Here is a 21,437-nt window from a genome sequence, read left to right as displayed (position 1 = left end):
ACTCAAAAGCTAAATTCCAAGTATCAATGAAGAGTTTGAGAAACATCCCAGTGACGAATGTGCGGTTATGCCGCCACCATGCGTTTAAGATAAGAAACAACAATTTTCCAGACGGACGCTTCTTGGGTTGTGTCGCCTATGGCTAGTTGTTCTCTGAAGTAGAGGTCCGGTCATCCTGAACCATAAACCGTACACGCTCAGGCCTGTTATAAAGACATGCATTATATAATGTTTAATCTAGACATACTTTTAAATCCAGCATATTACATCACCTTCAGAAGTCCATGAGCCTAAACCCAGTGGTTTAAAGAACGTTTAATTACTTTAAATAACAATACATAACATTGCATGGTCTATTTATTTGGATTTCTTTTCTGTTCTCACCATGACTGTAAAAGTTCCGTTTATAGCCAATAGATGGCATCAACCCCATTGTAATGTAGTATGTCCACTATGTTTGTGCTTCTGACTTTTAAAATAGAAACCAGGTGAAGGCATCAATAAGGCAATACATTTTATGTTAATTATTAGTAACAACAGGCAATGTATAAAAACGTGACCAAAATACATTGAAGCTCTTTTCAAAACAACACAAACGTGACCAAAATACATTGAAGCTCTTTTCAAAACAACACTGGCCCTTAAAATACACCATCAAACAGCAAACAAGCACTTTGGTGTAATATCAAATTAGTGCAGAATTTAACTTGAGACTATTGCTGAAGTAAATAATGTTTCATGTCTGTCCTTGCTATCGGACATAGAGCTTGTTCACAATGTTATACATTTTAGTTTTCATGCAGGAATGAAATTAAATGAAAAGTTGAAAAAAAAATTACTCCTGATCTTAAAATGTGAACATAAGCAGAACAAATTAAGAACTGACCAAGAACTGAACTGAACAAATTATTTTGTTCAGTTACTGCACATAAGATGCAAGGTATGAATAAATGAGGGTTTATTGAACATTGAAATGTGATTGTAAAAATAGAGAATGTGACAATACTGAACTGAAGAAATGTAAAATAATATTTTGTTCATATTGAAGAAAGTTAACTGTGTCGTAACTGAGGTTAATTGGTTGTTTAAAATAAAGACACGTATGCAGGAGCGGTGAGAGACTCCCCGTTCTCGTCATTCATTCTCTTCATTCATTGTCTCCTGTATTCACAGGTAACAGTAATCTGCCAGTCAGGCCTCCTGAGCCGAGGTCTGCAACAGATTATTGGGGGCTCGTCCGGGATCGGTTCCACGTGACGTGTGGAGACTGAATCCAAACATTACTAAACCGCGGAACCGGGGAGACGTTGAAGCTAGGGCTGAGGCCAGCGGCTGCGACGTCTACTGTGGCAACGAGCCACAGAACATACCAGGAGAGTTGAGAAGACGGCTGTCTTAACCCTGAGATCGAGACAGTGATAGAGGGGGACGGAAAGGGATATCATGGCAGATCGTACGAGGAAACGCTTGATGTGGTCCATCAGGAAGGACCTGGTCACATTACCTGCGGAGGAACTGTTCCGCATCATCAAGATTATTGAATCACTGCCAGGGACCGACTCATCTGAACTAGATTTGGAGGACAGTGACGGTTGTTTCAATGCTTTTATATCGAGTGATCTGCTGCTTGAAGCTGAAGACCAAGGACCAAAACTGTTGGTGTTACAAGACACTGTAAGTTCAGCAAAACAGACTTGCGATGTGGTACACATATCTGATGTTGATGCACACACTCACACTACATCTGTGTCACACCCACATGCCATTGAGGTACAGGCAACACCCACTCAAAACACTGACCGGGCTTAACCTGTAACACGAGGAGGCGACACCACACCACCTGTAGGCCAAACTGAACCACCCAAACGGGTAGTTCATGACTTTGCATTCCCCACTCTCATACGTTCAACCATGTGAGTTTAAGGTATATGGGGGCCAGATTGGGGATCATTCGTCAGATATCACATATAATAACGAGTGCAGGCAGATAGACAGGCGGGAAAACTTTAGCGAAGCCGATATTGTTAGAGGGGTGCTGCGAATCATCAAGCCAGGGTTTTTTTAAGACACGTTAATGAACAAAGACGACATGACCGAAGTAACACAGAGCTGTTCCAGGAACTGATGTGCACGAAACAAAGTGAGCATGAAACACCTCAGCAGAAAATACTTTTTGCGGCGAAACGAGCTGACTCCGACAAGATGTATAATGCAGCTACAGTACAGGACTTGTTTCTACATACTGTTTACCAGGGCCTAAGCCACCGGTGTAAAGATATTCGGAGTGAGCTAAAACCTTTGCTAGCTGATAGTAGTGTAACCGTTGATGCTATTCTCAGACACGTTATGAGAGTCATGACTGATGAAAATGAGAGACTGTGACGACTACTGCCACCAACCAGAGCAAAACCGCCTGTAGCTAGTAGTGCCCATGTTAGTGATGAACCAAACAGGGACGTGAGTGTTGTGCAAGGGGCTGTTTCAACAAGGTGCCAAGACGATCCAATCAAACAACTTACTGCCAGGATTGACGCTCTCACCAGTATGGTAGACGCCATGCAACAATCCAGGCCAGTACGAACTGAGAGTGGTTGCCAATGATCCGGCAGCCAAACAACAACCCACCGAGTGAGGTGCTGCCCATGGTGTGCGGAGGAGGGGCCACAGAGCCGTACACACTGTTTCACCTGCGGTGAAGACGGACACCGGGCAGTTGGGTGTCTACGACGACCACAACGGCAGGGAAACGGGAACCGGTCACTGCAAAGGGGCGACCAGTGACCGTAGTGCGAACACCCCAAACAGACGTTACTCGGCCGCAGCCGGTTAGGCCGAGAGAGGGAGAAGTGCTACAACCAAAACACAAAACACCAGAGACTAAAGGGCAGATCGATGACTATGGAGGAGAGATCCAGGGGTCAAGGGACAAGTATTCAGGACCCCGGTAAGACTAAAAATGACGCAATAATAAAGTTGATTGGAAGCAAGGCGTTGACTCAGTGCATCATGAATGGCGTGACAGTAAAGGCGCTTCTCGACACAGGCGCGCAGGTCAGTATGGTGGACCGTGCATGGAAGGAAGAGCATTTGTCACATGGAGAGGTGAAGCCACTTCGGGAGCTCCCTGTCTTTCCCGCTCTCTCTAACTGTGCATCAGTTCTCAGGTCAGCATCCTCTATGCTGTAAGCCTCTTTGCCTATATATACGTACACAGTATATTTAATGTGTTCCAGAATGTAGTTACCAATCTTAAAACATAATACCGCAACATTTTAACCTGGTTAAGTTTGATCCAATGTTTTCAAGGCATGGTATTTTTGGTGAAAACAACTTTAATGTTCCTTGGTTGTCATATTTCATTGTTACGAGGTGAGAAACACACGTGCAATTCACAACACAACACTTCATTGTTCCTTGGTTATCATGTTTCCTTGTTCCTTGAACAGTAGTTTTTAGCATCAAAGATTTATAATGTGTTTGTACTTGTGGGGAAAATGGCTTTGCAGTATCCAATAACATTCCTTCTGTCACACCCACACAAACACAACATATCACTTTTCACAGCGATAAGAAAAAAAAGATATCCAATATGTTTTGCCATGACTAGATATTCCGATTAATGACTTTGCTGAACTACTATCAGTTATCTACATTTTTTTTTTTTTTATCCCAACAGGAGATTTTAACATCCACATAGATAATAACATGGAAAATAATACTGAATAACTCTTTGCACTTCTTGACACTTTTGGTCTCTTGCAGCATGTGAAAGAGTCTACCCACACTCAAGGCCACACTTTAGATCTGGTTACTTCTAAAGGTCTCAACATTTCTTCTGTTGTGGTTAAGGACCTAAGGACCCTTTCTGATCATTTTTGTGTCTTCTTTGACTTGCTAATCACTCTGGATGTTCAAATAAGCTCGGTCTCTGTTAAGAAAGGGTACATAAACGAGAGTACTAGTGTTCAGTTTATGAAGGCCATAGCTATGTCACCAACACCTCAACCCTCGGGCTCTAAAAAATAAAGACCGAAAAGTCCGAAATCTTCATTCTAATAATTCTAATAGACTCAGATCTCACTTGTACCAACTGTATGAAAGCAATGACCAAAACAGCTTTAAATCAACTTTAAAATAATGCCTGAATCAAGGGTTTGGTGTCCCAAAATAACTAAGAGAAGGTCATCCATGCTTTTATTTCTAGAAGGGTGGACTACTGCCATGGTCTCTTAACTGGTCTTCCCACCAAAAAAAACATTAAACAGCCGCAGCTTCAAAATGCTACAGTTTTATACAAGATCAAGAAAACTGAGCAAATTACTCCGATTCTAAAATCCTACTCTGATAAGTTAAAACATTTAAAACTGAGTAGGGCCTTAAGATCTATGGACTCAGATCAGCTAGTAGAGGCCAGAGTGCTAATCTAAAGTGGTGAAGCAGCATTTAGCTGTTATGCTGCATACAACTGGAACAAACTGCCAGAAGATGTTAGATGTGTCCCAAATGTAGCAACATTTTCATCTTACAATGTATTTTCATGTGCCTGATTGCCTCTAAAACTTGCACTCTTAATTTAATAATATCACTTCTTATAATGATGTGTACATATCATCCTTTGTTGATTTGCTCTCTGAGGCACTTTGCTTTGTTTACAGTATATTCCTTTTGTTTTTATTTACGTAAAGCACAATGCCTCTGTGAATAAAATGGGCTACATAAATAAACTTGCCTTAACTTGCAGCATGTCATGATGTAAAAGCTTTTCACAGGGTGAAAATAAGGACACGGAACTACATAGTTCACAGCCTGTGCCCCTCACGGAAACAAAAGGGGTGTTCCAAAAATGTGGTTTAGTGACAAGATACGATTTAAGAACACCATTTTCAACAAGAATGATCAGAAGACTATTCCCTCTCTCTGCTCTGTAAATTGCCATCACCAATATGTCGTCATAACCTACTAGCCACTTTGCCCAGGTCAGATGTATACCCGCATTCTCTCACCACGAAAACTCCTGACCATAAACAAAACAAGATTTGTTTACATCTTAGCCCTGTTAAGATTTGTTTTCATCTGTAAATCTTGTCCCTCTGGGAGAGGAGGTGATGTTGAACTGCTGTGTTGCACAAGATTGTTAAACTGACTGATCAATCCTCCTTTGAACTACTGGCTGTCAAACTCTTTGGGCCTATACACTGTTGTTGCAGTACTGTAAAGGTCACCTAAGCCATCAAAAGTGTTTCTGAACTTCTGAACGGAATTTCTGAACTCAACTATGTTTTATGGATGATGGAGATGACAGGCAAGGTTGTAGTTCACAACTACCTGGGAAATCTCTCTGTTCCAGAAAAATATATGTGTATCGCATCAGGGCCAGTTTGGGCTAGAAATGATGTACAGCCGTTTTCTTGGATATTTCGTAAAAGGTCATCTTGGGAGTCAACCCATCCACTTTGCATGTGGTTTCTGGACCTGGGTAAGGCTGGTGTGTCTGTACCTTTGCCATGTTGTGATGCAGGAAAACTGGACGTGTGTATTAGTACAGTGCAATGACGTGCAGATATCCCCTTTACCTTTTTAGAAATAAACAAGCCCAAATGTTGAGTGTAGATCGTCAAGATGAAGTTGCCTGGGCAACAGCCCATTTGCCCTTTTTGCCTGAGCTGCCCCTCAGAAGGAGATGAATAAATGACAATACAATTACAATTGTTTTGCTTTTGGCCACGGCCAAACGTTTGTTAGATTGCTGATTGATATATCAGGACTGCAGGTGGTACAGTGTTCTCTGTATAAGCACCAGTATACGTTTTAATAGTAAAATCTGTCATGGTTTCATCCTTTTATGATTAAAAGTTGTCGGAATGCCTTGCCCGGCCACACAAAAAGAAGAAGTGAAACACAGCGGAAAGGAATGTGCCGTGTTGATATTATGTAAGAAACACTTTTTGTCAAATTCAACGAATTTCCCCTTTAGCTAGCTGTCTGTTCTGTGTGTGTGTGACGGGTGTGTAACGGACGTGGCCACGCTCCGTCACTACAAGGCGTCGTTAGCCACTCGCTGGGCTCGAACGCATGACCTCTGACTTGCCAAGCGCGACCACTACCATCTACGCCAAAGAAAAGCTAGCTATTCGTTGACGCGGGTGACCCATTACATACCTGAGGAGTGAGTTTCACCAGTTCACACCGGTTACATGTGCGCTCAAAAACACAAAGCTTTACACAGTCCTGGGCTCTGTACATAGGAAACAAACAAAGTGACCTGGACCGAGCCCTACTCTAGTCCAGCCAATCAAAAATGTTGCTTTTATTCCATTGGCTTTTGAGTTCAAATATAAACGATCTTTCGCCAGAATCAAGGATTCTGTCAGCACTTAATACCAGGAGAATATGACTGAAATAGTGTCACAAATGTGTGATTCATCGCTCACATCCCGCACTCTTCCAGTGCGGGATGTGAACAGCTCTTCCAGCCTGTTACAAGATCCTGTTACGAGAACATAAATCAGTCCCAGCAAACTGAAATGTTTCCTACTGTCTGAGATGAGCACTTGCTCATCTCAGTTTAGTGAAATGCCATTTTGGTATGTGTGACTGTAGATGAGAAGCAGATGGCAGAAAAAGACACCGTGGTTACTGAGATCATTGATCTGCTTTTCTCTCAGGAGTTCTTAAATCATTTCTTTGACCATAAGGAAATGAAAATGAATGCAAAGGGAATGTAACAAACAGATTAGACACATGTTAAGATGCTAGTGTCATTTATTGAGTAAAGAATGTCTTCATGATTTCTTTTGATACATTTGTTCAGTTCAAACAACAATAACTTGAGGATGTTACATGAAGTGTTTTTTAACGAAACAGTCAGAATTTCATTATAATGGCGACAGAGGTTTTTTTTCCCAAAACAGAAGTGTACCCAAACATTTTGGTGATACATTGCTACCAGCTTGTTTGGAATGTAAAGTATGAAATTTAGCTGGTTGACAAATAGTTAACCCTTCAAACAGCACCTTTATTGCAGTGACATGCTGAACTATAAGAGAGTCCTACAGTCTGTAATCATTCAAATAATGTATCCTTACTGACTTACCATAGAACTACTGATTCAATTAGATCATGTTAACCCCACACACCAGAAACAGAGTGAAGACATCAAAAGAACAGATATTGCCGTTTTACAGTGGAAACAGCAAATGGCCAATGAAAGTGCTGTGGTAATTGCCATTATTATAAATCCAGGTGCCTGCCCTAAGCCGAATGTACACTTGGTCTCCCTTCTTTAGCTGCAGGTTCATCCCATTGGTTGCTGTCTCATAGCGACTACCTGCACGATGATTGTACACTGTCACCATCTGTTGGCCGTTCTTCATTAGTCTGAGACCCATGGGCCTGCTGGAGTGATTATGACCAGAGAAGCTGAAGTAGTAGACTCCTTTCACTGGTGCAGTGAAGATACCTGTGACCATCAGAACAGCACATGATGTATAATCCAAAACAGGGCTGAATCTTAATTACATTGCTAATCTCAGTCAGGTGCTAACTAGCAACAAATTGTAATACATATACCTGTTGCTGGGTTGTAGGCATTCCCAGCATTGGCAAAAACGTGCTTGTAAACCAGGGTAATCTCAATATTATATGGACCCTGATGTCCACTAGGTGCCAGTGATGCTCCAAATGCTACTTGCTCTGAAACACAAAGTAACACATGCATGCTTTGGGCAATTCAGATCAAGTCAGAATAGCTGTGTAGTGTACTTGTCTACTTATTACCATATGTTGTAATTGTGGAAGACTTATTATTGATCAAGCTGTGTTAATGTGTGTGGCATTCGTTAAACCATTTTGCCAAAACTGTTATTTTTTACCTATTTTACCAATAACTGTTGTGCCAGGTGTAAATGGGGCCATTTTTAAAGCTGTGTTAAATAATATGCCTGTTTTGCTAAAACTGTTATATTTTATCTATACTAGTAACTGTTGTGTTTTACCTGTCCTCCTCTGATCCTCGATTTGGCTCCTGATTAAGCTCCTCAAGGAGACCTTTAGCTCTGTGTCCTCTGCATCCTTTCTCTCTCTCACACTCGCCTCTTTGGCCTCGCTGCCAAGCTGTAGGGCACGAGTCTCCATGACGTCTCCACGCTCACCCAGGCCCTGCGTCCCACACAGAGAGCAGAGCAGCAGCAGAAGCAACACAGACTGAGCACTCTTCATCATCATGGACACCTGAGATGGGTTTCCACTCAGGAGTTCACATCCCAGCCTTATATACAGTCCTGTCAGAGAATTCAGGAAACAAAATGTAGGCTAATTTGTTAGCAAACCGGTTGTTTGACATTTCTTGTCATCAACCTCACCACAATGGATGCCTGGGCCTCCCCCTATGTGGTACCCAAGTCTGAAACTCACTTCCTCCTCACATCCATGCGTCCTCAGCGCAACACATTCTCTCTATATTAGACATTCTCTTGTTTAGGTCTTCTGAATTAGTCTACATCCTGCAGGAGCTAGCTTAGATACAGCGCGCTGCTGCCAGAACTGGTGTACTTATTCATACATTAAACCCTGAACACACCTCAAAACTTGGTGCATTTCTCCCTTCAGGCAATAATCTTGCGCTGAGGATGCAACAAATGGATGTGAGGAGGAAGTGAGTTTCAGACTTGGGTACCACATAGGGGGAGGCCCAGGCATCCATTGTGGTGAGGTTGATGACAAGAAATGTCAAACAACCGGTTTGCTAACAAATTAGCCTACATTTTGTTTCCTGAATTCTCTGACAGGACTGTATATAAGGCTGGGATGTGAACTCCTGAGTGGAAACCCATCTCAGGTGTCCATGATGATGAAGAGTGCTCAGTCTGTGTTGCTTCTGCTGCTGCTCTGCTCTCTGTGTGGAACACAGGGCCTGGGTGAGCGTGGAGACGTCATGGAGACTCGTGCCCTACAGCTTGGCAGCGAGGCCAAAGAGGCGAGTGTGAGAGAGAGAAAGGATGCAGAGGACACAGAGCTAAAGGTCTCCTTGAGGAGCTTAATCAGGAGCCAAATCGAGGATCAGAGGAGGACAGGTAAAACACAACAGTTACTAGTATAGATAAAATATAACAGTTTTAGCAAAACAGGCATGTTATTTAACACAGCTTTAAAAATGGCCCCATTTACACCTGGCACAACAGTTATTGGTAAAATAGGTAAAAAATAACAGTTTTGGCAAAATGGTTTAACGAATGCCACACACATTAACACAGCTTGATCAATAATAAGTCTTCCACATTTACAACATATGGTAATAAGTAGACAAGTACACTACACAGCTATTCTGACTTGATCTGAATTGCCCAAAGCATGCATGTGTTACTTTGTGTTTCAGAGCAAGTAGCATTTGGAGCATCACTGGAACCTCGTGGAAATCAGGGTCCATATAATATTGAGATTACCCTGGTTTACAAGCGCGTTTTTGCCAATGCTGGGAATGCCTACAACCCAGCAACAGGTATATGTATTACAATTTGTTGCTAGTTAGCACCTGACTGAGATTAGCAATGTAATTAAGATTCAGCCCTGTTTTGGATTATACATCATGTGCTGTTCTGATGGTCACAGGTATCTTCACTGCACCAGTGAAAGGAGTCTACTACTTCAGCTTCTCTGGTCATAATTACTCCCAAAGGCCCATGGGTCTCAGACTAATGAAGAACGGCCAACAGACGGTGACAGTGTACAATCATCCTTCAGGTCGTCGCTATGAGACAGCAACCAATGGGATGAACCTGCAGCTAAAGAAGGGAGACCAAGTGTACATTCGGCTTAGGGCAGGCACCTGGATTTATAATAATGGCAATTACCACAGCACTTTCATTGGCCATTTGCTGTTTCCACTGTAAAACGGCAATATCTGTTCTTTTGATGTCTTCACTCTGTTTCTGGTGTGTGGGGTTAACATGATCTAATTGAATCAGTAGTTCTATGGTAAGTCAGTAAGGATACATTGTTTGAATGATTACAGACTGTAGGCCTCTCTTATAGTTCAGTATGTCACTGCAATAAAGGTGCTGTTTGAAGGGTTAACTATTTGTCAACCAGCTAAATTTCATACTTTACATTCCAAACAAGCTGGTAGCAATGTATCACCAAAATGTTTGGGTACACTTCTGTTTTGGAAAAAAACCTCTGTCGCCATTATAATGAAATTCGTTAAAAAACACTTCATATAACATCCTCAAGTTATTGTTGTTTGAACTGAACAAATGTATCAAAAGAAATCATGAAGACATTCTTTACTCAATAAATGACACTAGCATCTTAAAATGTGTCTAATCAGTTTGTTACATTCCCTTTGCATTCATTTTCATTTCCTTATGGTCAAAGAAATGATTTAAGAACTCCTGAGAGAAAAGCAGATCAATGATCTCAGTAACCACAGTGTCTTTTTCTGCCATCTGCTTCTCATCTACTGTCACACATACCAAAATGGCATTTCACTAAACTGAGATGAGCAAGTGCTCATCTCAGACAGTAGGAAACATTTCAGTTTGCTGGGACTGATTTATGTTCTTGTAACGGGATCTTGTAACGGGCTGGAAGAGCTGTTTGCCAAAGTGTGGGATGTGAGCGATGAATCACACATTTGTGACACTATTTCAGTCATATTCTCCTGGTATTAAGTGCTGACAGAATCCTTGATTCTGGCGAAAGATCGTTTATATTTGAACTCAAAAGCCAATGGAATACAGGCCTTCCTTCAGTGCTGCTGAAGCAACATTTTTGATTGGCTGGACTAGAGTAGGGCTCGGTCCAGGTCACTTTGTTTGTTTCCTATGTACAGAGCCCAGGACTGTGTAAAGCTTTGTGTTTTTGAGCGCACATGTAACCGGTGTGAACTGGTGAAACTCACTCCTTAGGTATGTAATGGGCCACCCGCGTCAACAAATAGCTAGCTTTTCTTTGGCGTAGATGGTAGTGGTCGCGCTTGGCAAGTCAGAGGTCATGCGTTCGAGCCCAGCGAGTGGCTAATGACGCCTTGTAGTGACGGAGCGTGGCCACGTCCGTTACATACCCATCACACACACACAGAACAGACAGCTAGCTAAAGGGGAAATTCGTTGAATTTGACAAAAAGTGTTTCTTACAACACGTTCTCAACACGGCACATTCCTTTCCACTGTATATTTATATTTAGTCATTTAGCAGACGCTCTTATCCAGAGCGACTTACAGTAAGTACAGGGACATTCCCCCCGAAGCAAGTAGGGTGAAGTGCCTTGCCCAAGGACACAACGTCATTTGGCACGGCTGGGAATCGAACTGGCAACCTTCAGATTACTAGCCCGACTCCCTCACCGCTCAGCCATCTGACTCCCCACTGTGTTTCACTTCTTTTTTTTGTGTGGCCGGGCAAGGCATTCCGACAACTTTTAATCATAAAAGGATGAAAGCATGACAGTGGGTTATTAGAATTAGACTTGCAGTCGGATATTAGAAAATAGAAATGCGCTCTGGCAAATGTCCAACTCGGCGGAGTGGGGAGGGTGGGTGGAGTCTCTCCTGCTGCATTTACTTGCAGTCGGATATTAGAAATTCGCCCTCGCAAATGTCCAATGAGCCGCAACTTTTCTTTGTTTTCAAAGCTGCCAACTGGGGTGCCAGCTGGGGTGGCAAGGCTATTTTTAGGGTGGCAATTGCCACCCCGGTAGATCCACCCCTGTGGACTCTTTCACAATGGAGCGTCCATAACCTACAGCCGTGGGACTACACATGTCACAAGTTTTTAAGAAAAGGATCGAATTGTCCTTCTATTCGATTAGCTATCGATAAGATAGGAAGCTGTGCAACATTTACGTTCACACACAGTGATAACTACTTCATCTACATGTAGGCCTATAAGATACATTACAAGTGGGACTGATAAAAAAAGAAACAACTAATTAGGTCTAGATTGTTCCTGTTAGGTCTTAATAGTTAACATATAACAATGACGAACTGGTAGAATGTTCTCTATCGACCGGCGCTGGTGCACGGCCCTTGTTTTGAGTTATGTGGTGGATCCAGATTGATTATCGACAAACGTTTGTTGTGATCCCTTCTATCAACATTTTAAACAAAGACATATGATTAACTGAACTGCATAAGATTGGTCATTGAACAAATAAAACATTTGGGTTTATTTGTAAATTAATAATTGGAACTCTGAACTCAAAAGCTAAATTCCAAGTATCAATGAAGAGTTTGAGAAACATCCTAGTGACGAATGTGCGGTTATGCTGCCACCATGCGTTTAAGATAAGAAACAACAATTTTCCAGACGGACGCTTCTTGGGTTGTGTCGCCTATGGCTAGTTGTTCTCTGAAGTAGAGGTCCGGTCATCCTGAACAATAAACCGTACACGCTCAGGCCTGTTATAAAGACATGCATTATATAATGTTTAATCTACACATACTTTTAAATCCAGCATATTACATCACCTTCAGAAGTCCATGAGCCTAAACCCAGTGGTTTAATGAACGTTTAATTAATTTAAATACCAATAAATAACATTGCATGTTCTATTTATTTGGATTTCTTTTCTGTTCTGACCATGATTGTAAAAGTTCCGTTTATAGTCAATAGATGGCATCAACCCCATTGCAATGTAGTATGTCTACTATGTTTGTGCTTCTGTCTTTTAAAGTAGAAACCAGGTGAAAGCATCAATAAGGCAATACATTTTATGTTAATTATTAGTAACAACAGGCAATGTATAAAAACGTGACCAAAATACATTGAAGCTCTTTTCAAAACAACACAAACGTGACCAAAATACATTGAAGCTCTTTTCAAAACAACACTGGCCCTTAAAATACACCATCAAACAGAAAACAAGCACTTTGGTGTAATATCAAATTAGTGCAGAATTTAACTTGAGACTATTGCTGAAGTAAATCATGTTTCATGTCTGTCCTTGCTATCGGACATAGAGCTTGTTCACAATGTTATACATTTTAGTTTTCATGCAGCTCATGCTGGTATATATATATATATATATATATATATATATATATATATATATATATATATATATATATACTGTTTGCAAGTTACATTTGTCAGTCTTACTAAATAGAACTGAATAGATTTCTCAACACTTCAATAATGTATGTATTCTTGCATTCTCTATAGATAGCATTTGGTTGATGAGTTAGAGATTTTCTCTTTTGAAATATTACAATATTAAAGGATAGTTTCCAGCTTCCTAAATATCAACATTTTCATGGAGAATCTACAGGTGGCTGTTAAAGTCCATTTGGTTGCAAAATAAAGGAACAAGTTCATCATTTGTGCTTTTATATTTATAAAGGGTTATTCCATCTTCTTTCTCCATCTTTGTCCTCTTTTGGACTCCTCAGTTCTGGTTGTTTGAGGTTTCTATATTTATTTCCCTGTGGAAATAGACCCTCTTTGGTCTGCAGACTCCTGGCAAAGCGTGATGTCCAGTCTCTCTCAAACACAGCCTTAACCTGCTCCACGATACCGGGCCCTCTGTCCTCCAGACTTTGTGAGGGCCTAATCACCAGCCCCGCTCCTGCATTATAGACAAACTCTCTCCCCACCCAGTCGTGATTTCCTGGAGAAACACAGGTCACATTCCTCAGATGGATCACAGTCAGATGAATCAATGAACGGCAAACGATCAATGCAAGTTGACAAACCGCCGTGAAGGAAATCAATGAGTCGACCAATCAATGTGAACTTCTTACCGATGTACACTGCGCTGTCGGTCACCATGTACTTGTTGTGGTTGAGCACTTGTTGAACGCCATCCATCCACTCCCGTTTGCTAAAGAACTTCTGCGAAATGTAACGGTACAGGTTAAAGGTGAAAGGTTAAAGGTGAAATTCGGAAGATGTTTGAAAACAAAATGGAACCCTCTGTAACTAACATGGAACCCATCATTATTCGGACCCCCTCAGTCACACAGTACCACTCTGTGATGGGACGGAACTATGGGATGGATAAAGATCAGTGGTTAAGCTTGAGACTGCACGTCAAGGTTCTAATCCTCCCCTGAACAATGCTTTGGATAAACGTACGTGCTAACAGAAGACATCATTACCACTGTAATTACAGGCCTGTGGGAGGGAACGTCTGATCACTCACCGCCTCTAGAGAACAATTGGACAGCTCCATACACAGTGACTTAAGGGAAGTCACAAAGTTGAATGTGAGCGGGTGGGTCTCCTTCCAGAAGCTGATCAACATGCGAACTCTGACCCCCCTCAAGACCACGGCCTCACGGATCATCTCGTCGATAGCAGACCAGTATCTGAGGAGAGGGAAGATGGGGAAACAAGGAGGTTCAGCACGAAAAATAACGATCTCAAACCAATAACTGCTTTTTAAGTCATAGGCAGCTTCATGTTTCGATACATGTTGAGCATCTGGATGGCGTTCAACAAGTGCTCAGCCAACTGACTCCCTGTAGGGAGTCAGTTGGCTGAGCGGTGAGGGAGTCGGGCTAGTAATCCGAAGGTTGCCAGTTCGATTCCCGGTCATGCAAACTGACGTTGTGTCCTTGGGCAAGGCACTTCACCCTACTTGCCTCGGGGGAATGTCCCTGTACTTACTGTAAGTCGCTCTGGATAAGAGCGTCTGCTAAATGACTAAATGTAAATGTAAATGTAGAACCTCAGTGTGTGTTTGTGAAATGCTTCTGCTGAAGGATGGAGAGCAGAGTATCACCTTGTGATTACATTCCCCCGGTAGGTTCTGTTAAGCAGTGGAAGGTAATCTGTTATGGATATGTAGATAAAGCTTTTGGCATCCCGGATGACTTCATTAATGGCGTCTACATCTTTGGTTCTGTCTTTTGGACAAAAGGGTTCAGGCGAAGCCTGGGAGAAAGAAAAACATAATTACATCCAGATCCAGATCCAGAATGACTAAGCGTTTAATGTGCTTTTGATGGATTTCTAAAGTTAATTAGACTGTTGATTCTTCTCCAACTTCTCAGAGTTTCATAGCTCTGATTAAAAACATCCATTTGACATCCTTTGACAAAATCCCTTAATTGAACAATGCACTGTTGACCAAATCTTCCGAATCAAGTTTGAGTTCGCAATTAACTTCCAAAACATTCCCCCCCATACATATTTAATGAAGTCTGAGACTTTGGAGAGTGGAGGAAGAGGCCAAGATGAGAAGAGCCGTTTCCAGAAACATGCATCACTGTCAGTCACGAGCCAAACCAGCAAGAAACAAGAGTTTGCCAACAGCGAATCACAGTAGGGCAGACAACGTCATTAATTCCTATAGGATGATAAATGTTTCCAACATCTCTGATAAACATCTGGTCGCTAGGCAGATAGATTCATTACTGTCAAGTTAGACTGTGACAATCCGACTCGAGAAATACTTCAGCGTAACCTTCACATGATTAATAACCTTAGACAAGTGTGTCTTGTTAATTGATGAGGCAATATATTTTTTTGTGTCTCATAATTGTGTAGGGGACTTCTCCATCCAGACTGAATATTGTTGCAGTTAATTGTTGCATGAAGTTGCAAGTGGCTTGCAGCAGATGGTAGGGGGTCAGAGACTCAAATGGGAACGTGCGACGTACATGTGACAAACACGCTTTAAGCGTGCTCCAGCCGTCACTCACAGACACGTAAGCGGTGGCGTCCGTCTCGTTGAGGGTGAGGGCGAGGGGGCTGTCTTTGCCGTAGAGGGCTGTGACTCTCTTGGACCAGATGGACGGGATGTAGTCTCGGTACTGGAGCTGCCAGTAGAAGGAGAAGACCCGGTGGAGGTCCAGAGCCAGGCAGCTGCAGTTGTAGACGATCACTCCCAGCTCCTTCCTCTGTGGGGAGAGAAGAAGAAGAAGAGCGCAGGAGGAAGTACAGAGGAACGTGGGGGGGGGGGGGTCAGATGGCTGAGCGGTGAGGGAGTCGGGCTAGTAATCAGGTTCCGGTTGCCGGTTCGTTTCCCGGCCGTGCTAAATGACGTTGTGTCCTTGGGCAAGGCACTTCACCTTACTTTCCTCGGGGGGTAATGTCCCTGTACTTCCTGTAAGTCGCTCTGGATAAGAGCGTCTGCTAAATGACTGAACGGAACAGCCGTGTGTGAGGAAGGAGGTGGTCTGAGGAGACGGACTGCTGATTGACTGCTTTGTTGATGGGGAGACTAGTCAGACCAGAAATAAGGACTTTGAGGGTGTTTGGGAAGGGGAATAAAAACGGTGGTGAGGTTGATTGCAGGCGAAATGCACTGTAAGCATAAAAGAATAATGTATCATAAGAAAAGAAGCGTCTCTGAGGAGTTTTTCGAAAACAGGATCAATTTGATTCAATGTTTCTTGGTTCTGTTTGCTCGGCAGGTGACCAAGAACCAGTCATGTCCAGAACTATTCACATAACAAAAAGTGTTTCCATTCCAATGTGTGTGTGTGTGTGTGTCTCTGTGTGTCTCTGTGCGTCTACTGTTGGCTCCCATTGTGTGGTGATTACACTCAACAGTACATTCACCACCAGGGCTGCACTGAGGCATGAAAAATGCCAGGTAATCACTTCCAACAACAGTATGCTAATAGCCTGTGGTAGCTTGGACAGTGCTCTCCTCTGATCCAGTTTGAGTTCCATCCAAATGTCAATTGAAATGCTGCTTGTCTATATTTGGTGTGTTGCACATTTGGCCTCCTATCTGTACTGGTCAGAGTAAACATTGACTAGAAAGGTAAGAAATATTAAGAATCTAAAAGATCAAGACTTTCGAAGAGTAAGCATTTATAAAAGCAAGACTTTAGATCAGCAACGCTTCCCAACAGAATCATTTGAATCCCCATTCATCACAGAATCGCCAATCCCTCAGTCATTCCAAACAAGGTTTTAAACGTTGTTTTCGGAGAAACCTCTCCTTGTTTCCGGGGTACCTTGGACAGCGCCCTCCAGTCCATGCCTGCGCTCCCTATGTAGACGTGCTTCCTGTCCACGACCCAGAAGGACGAGTGCAGTCCCCCTCTGGTCAGAGCTGTCATGTTCACAAAGCGAACCTCCGCCTCTGCGGGGGCAGGACACAGTCAGACAGGCCTTGGGCGGGACAGGCAGAAAAGCAGGCGGACAGGAAGACAAGCAGCCTTGCAGGCGGGCTGTAACGTTTGACAGGAAGCTGAAGCAGGTTGGAAAGCGTTTTGCAAATTCGGGATGTTTTGACCTTGTGGGGGGGTTTGGTGAGGAAATTAGATGGATGAGATGGGGTCGGGCGGAGGAGATGGATGATATTGGCTGCATGAGGTTTGTCTGTTTGCCTCGAAATTGAAAGGTAAAGAAGGGAATACGATACATAGTATCAGGCTTTACAGTATTCTATGAAGGATGGCGTACGCTCTACTTAGAAATCATGTTTTATTCATTTTTCTTTTGACTCTAAATGGGATCATTTGTATGAATTTGCACTTCACGAAGAACAGTGAAAGTGAAGTGCTTTTCTGTACATTGCTGAAAAGGTACATTGAGAATCCCTCACCATGCTTGGCCATTGCCCTCAGCTCAGTATTGTCTGTCAGGCTACTGGCGACCTTCAGCTGAACTCCACGTGATCTCAGATTGACCAGCCTCTGGAACAACAACTGGCCCTGAAGAGGAAAGCAAGGGAGATATATTGACAACGTTGCAATTTTTTGCGCAGTAAAAATCCTTCTTACCCAAGGACTGTTATGACAGATCATCCACTGTGTGAAATATTGTCAGCAGCACTCCATGAATGGTGAATTGGACTTTCTTTGCAGAGTTTGGCACTGTAGAAAATGACTATTTAAGGATATAAACGAGTGTCTTATTCTGTACCTCAGAGGCAGTGTTGGGCCATGTCTCCTGGTCCCAGGAGTTGAGGTCCCAGATGGGGGAAACCACCTCCACAGAGCGCTTGGTCCGGTCCAACAGGCTGTGGAGCCCTGACGTCAAGGGCACATGGGTCATACCATTTATCGAAAGGGTAAGGTCTTCTGGAATATTCTCCACAAGGGTGATACTGGTGAAAGATTGCAGTTTTAGAATCAGGATTCTCCATGTCACAGATGAGTGAATTGATCCAATTAGTTTGGAGAGAAACGCGTTTGTCTTGAAACGCCCCATTTACGGACTACACACTGAACACCCGAGCCCATTCGGGCCTTCTAACAGGATCTCGTGTACGTTCTCGGGGTGTTACCCTGCACTTTCCGTCCGACCTCGCCCGACCCCCTGGCGACGACATCATCGCTCGAGGGACCTCCTCACCTGCAGTCTCGGCCACAGTTCTCCTCCGTGATGCCGTCCTCCTCGTCGCCCCACAGGTCCACCGCCGAGAAGATCAACGCCAGCAGCACGGCCAAGCAGCACAGCAGGGCGAAGACGGCGACGCACTTCTGCTGCGACTGGAAGACGGAGGGAAACAGCAGCAGTTCGAACGGACGGTGATCAGTAGTCTCACACAACAGAACTGGTTCGTGGAACGCAACCTCCGCCGAGGTTATCGAACGCAACTCTGAACGCTCCGCTGCGAAAGGCTACGGACGAAACGCCGACGTGAAGGGTTGGTGAACGTGACTGATTAGATGACGGTCGATACATTATTTTGTTGCTGGCCTGGAACAGCAGGGCCGTTGACCATTCGAGTCTGACATCCAGCGGATGCTATTGATTAGGACTCAGGGATGTCCTGATTGATCCATCATCAAGATCCTCGTCGGACCAGCTCCTCTCTGATCTGGCAGCTAATCCTGGATCCTTCCCCATGGACCAGTGCTCACAGATAGCCGAGAAGGATTCAGGAATCCTACCTTGTGGCAAGTAGTGCAGGGCAGGTGAGGTGGAACGTTCTGCAACTGAAGGCAAATTGATTCACAGTGCACCTCCATTAGACAGAGCAGAGAGTGGCTCCTCGGTGTGTATGTGTGTGTGCTGTGGTTTGCGCATCACTGCTTTGTTCAAACGCACCGATGCTGAGAGGGTTCAGTAAACCAGCTTCTGTTTGGGGGAATTCGTTTTTCAGTACAAGTAAGTGTGTGTGTGGGTGGGTGGACGTGTGTGTGTGTGTTTTGGTAGGTTTAGGTAATTGGAACCACTGTAGGTTTGAATGGATGGAGACGCCTGTTAAACGTCAATGTGTTCAATGGTTCAAATGCAAAGCGTTGCTATCAACGGTAAACTTTGAGAATCTCGATTTTCTTGTTTTGTAAAAGTGCCGACCGGCAGTTCTGTTTTTGCTTACGTTAACAGTTCTTTGCCATCTCATTCTCTTCACTGTTTGGCCCTTTGGCACACGACTTGACAACTATGTCAGCTTGCGCTGTGTGTCTCTGTATCACATTATTTATTTTCTTTTCCGCCGGATTTTGTGCATCCATCATAAACAGTTCTCGCTGGCTTGTCTTCGGGGCTTTAAGGAGCGGGAGCCCTATTACGAACTGGAGCCGAGGAAAATCTGACAGTTACAGTCGGGAAAGAAAAAACCAAGAGTCTCAGCACGGCGTCCTCACAGCATGTCCGCAGGGGGCAGGATCTGTGTTGCTCTGCTCTGGCCTGTCAGAGCGTCCCCAATTTACAGCATGGGAAACGTTGACAGGTGGATGACGCATGGGAGGTTGGGGGGCCAGGGGGGCCAGGGTGGTGGGTGGTGGGGCCCACGGTGGTGGATGGTGGTGGGTGTTGGAGGATGGTGGATGGTGGTGGTGGTGGTGGATGGTGGTGGGTGGTGGTGGTGGTGGCGGTGGATGGTGGTGGGTGGTAGTGGTGGTGGCGGTGGATGGTGGTGGGTGATGGTGGATGGTGGTGATGGATGGTGGTGGATGGTGGTAGGTGGTGGTGGGTGGTGGTGGGTGGTGGTGGATGGTGTTGTTTGGTGGATGGTGGTGGGTGGTGGTGGATGGTGGTGGGTGGTGGTGGGTGGTGGTGGATGGTGGTGGGTGGTGTTGTTTGGTGGGTGGTGGTGGATGGTGGTGGGTGGTGGTGGGTGTTGGTGGATGGTGGTGGTGGATGGTGGTGGGTCACCATCAATTCCAGCCCCCATCGCCCTCTCCTCCGCTCAACGCTGTCCGTCTCCAGCCATTCCGGCTCAAATGAGACGAGCCGGCGTCCAGATGCTCTTTCCTTTCCCCCCGCTAGAGCCCACAGACTCCTCTCCCCCCCCCTGGAGCCCACAGACACCTCTCTCCCCCGCTGGAGCCCACAGACTCCTCTCCCCCCCCTGGAGCCCACAGACTCCTCTTCCCCCCCCTGGAGCCCACAGACACCTCTCTCCCCCGCTGGAGCCCACAGACTCCTCTCTCCCCCGCTGGAGCCCACAGACTCCTCTCCCCCCCCCTGGAGCCCACAGACTCCTCTCCCCCCCCCCTGGAGCCCACAGACACCTCTCTCCCCCGCTGGAGCCCACAGACACATCTCTCCCCCGCTGGAGCCCACAGACTCCTCTACCCCCCACTGGAGCCCACAGACTCCTCTCTCCCCCGCTGGAGCCCACAGACACCTCTCTCCCCCGCTGGAGCCCACAGACTCCTCTCTCCCCCGCTGGAGCCCACAGACTCCTCTCTCCCCCCCGCTGGGGCCCACAGACTCCTCTCTCCCCCCCGCTGGAGCCCACAGACTCCTCTCTCCCCCCCTGGAGCCCACAGACTCCTCTCTCCCCCCCGCTGGAGCCCACAGACTCCTCTCTCCCCCCCGCTGGAGCCCACAGACTCCTCTCTCCCCCCCGCTGGAGCCCACAGACTCCTCTCCCCCCCGCTGGAGCCCACAGACACGCTCCAGCCTTCGCTTCGTTTAGCCGAGTCAAGGACCCCCCGGCAGCGTTTGACTGTGTCGGTGCTGGTCCCGGGGGATAACGTCCACAGCAAACACACAGCTTCTCAGTCACACGCGACCGGACGAAGGAGAGGATTTGCGCGGTGTAGTCGGGCGTAGAGCTTGGAATTGGAAACCATTTTTTACACGTCACTCAAATTTACCATTCTACTCTTTGGTCCCACCTGGTCCATTTAGAGATTTCATGAAGTATGTGGTGTTACTGGAATACAATTTATAGGACATGCGAAAATCTTAGTCAGATGGTAGTTTTGCAGCCCAGATGTGACAAAACGGTCACATTAGACACCCATTTCTCCCATTAGAAATCAAAGCAAGAAGCAAAGTCTTGGATATAAGAGATGAACAAAATAGAGACTTAGAGAGCCAAAGAGGAAGATCGAGAGGAATGGTGTACAACTCACCTTCATAGGCTCATTTGTCACTGGCCCCGCCATGTCAGTCGTAGTCCGTTCAAACTTCAGGATGGTGGGAAAAACTACAGTTCAATCACACCTGTCTACATGGTACGTTGCCCCTGTGACCACACCGGCCGGTCTTCACTCTGTACCACTCCCCTCATTCCCAAGCCACGCTGGTCCGTACGATGTGTGTGTGTCGTGTGTGGTGCGTGTGGTGTGTGCCGC

At 44.9% G+C, this 21,437-nt stretch overlaps 1 protein-coding gene across 1 annotated transcript; it reads right to left on the bottom strand.

Moving 5' to 3' along the window:
- Nucleotides 1-13,178: 13,178 nt before the first annotated feature.
- On the bottom strand, nucleotides 13,179-21,248 carry pld5 (phospholipase D family member 5). Its single transcript, XM_067259612.1, has 10 exons — nucleotides 21,216-21,248; nucleotides 18,253-18,389; nucleotides 17,821-18,004; nucleotides 17,501-17,609; nucleotides 16,908-17,035; nucleotides 15,642-15,839; nucleotides 14,720-14,871; nucleotides 14,138-14,303; nucleotides 13,737-13,827; nucleotides 13,179-13,603 (listed from the first exon to the last, which is right to left on the bottom strand). The coding sequence occupies exons 1-10, from the start codon at nucleotides 21,246-21,248 to the stop codon at nucleotides 13,329-13,331; spliced, it is 1,473 nt and encodes a 490-aa protein (XP_067115713.1). The 3' UTR covers nucleotides 13,179-13,328.
- Nucleotides 21,249-21,437: the final 189 nt, after the last annotated feature.

Source organism: Osmerus mordax, chromosome 21 (assembly GCF_038355195.1).
Source record: "Osmerus mordax isolate fOsmMor3 chromosome 21, fOsmMor3.pri, whole genome shotgun sequence".
Taxonomy (NCBI): domain Eukaryota; kingdom Metazoa; phylum Chordata; class Actinopteri; order Osmeriformes; family Osmeridae; genus Osmerus; species Osmerus mordax.
Note: the sequence above shows the minus strand (reverse complement) of the source record. Positions and strands in the feature narration are given on the sequence as shown.

What these genes read in the sequence shown, in the direction of transcription:
- pld5 (XM_067259612.1), bottom strand. Translation starts at nt 21,248, where the DNA reads ATGGCGGGGCCAGTGACAAATGAGCCTATGAAG. An exon ending in GAGGGCAATGGCCAAGCATG is followed by an intron (nt 17,036 to 17,500) that starts GTGAGGGATTCT and finishes CTGCCCCCGCAG; the next exon opens with AGGCGGAGGTTCGCTTTGTG. An exon ending in ACTGGAGGGCGCTGTCCAAG is followed by an intron (nt 15,840 to 16,907) that starts GTACCCCGGAAA and finishes CTCTCCCCACAG; the next exon opens with AGGAAGGAGCTGGGAGTGAT.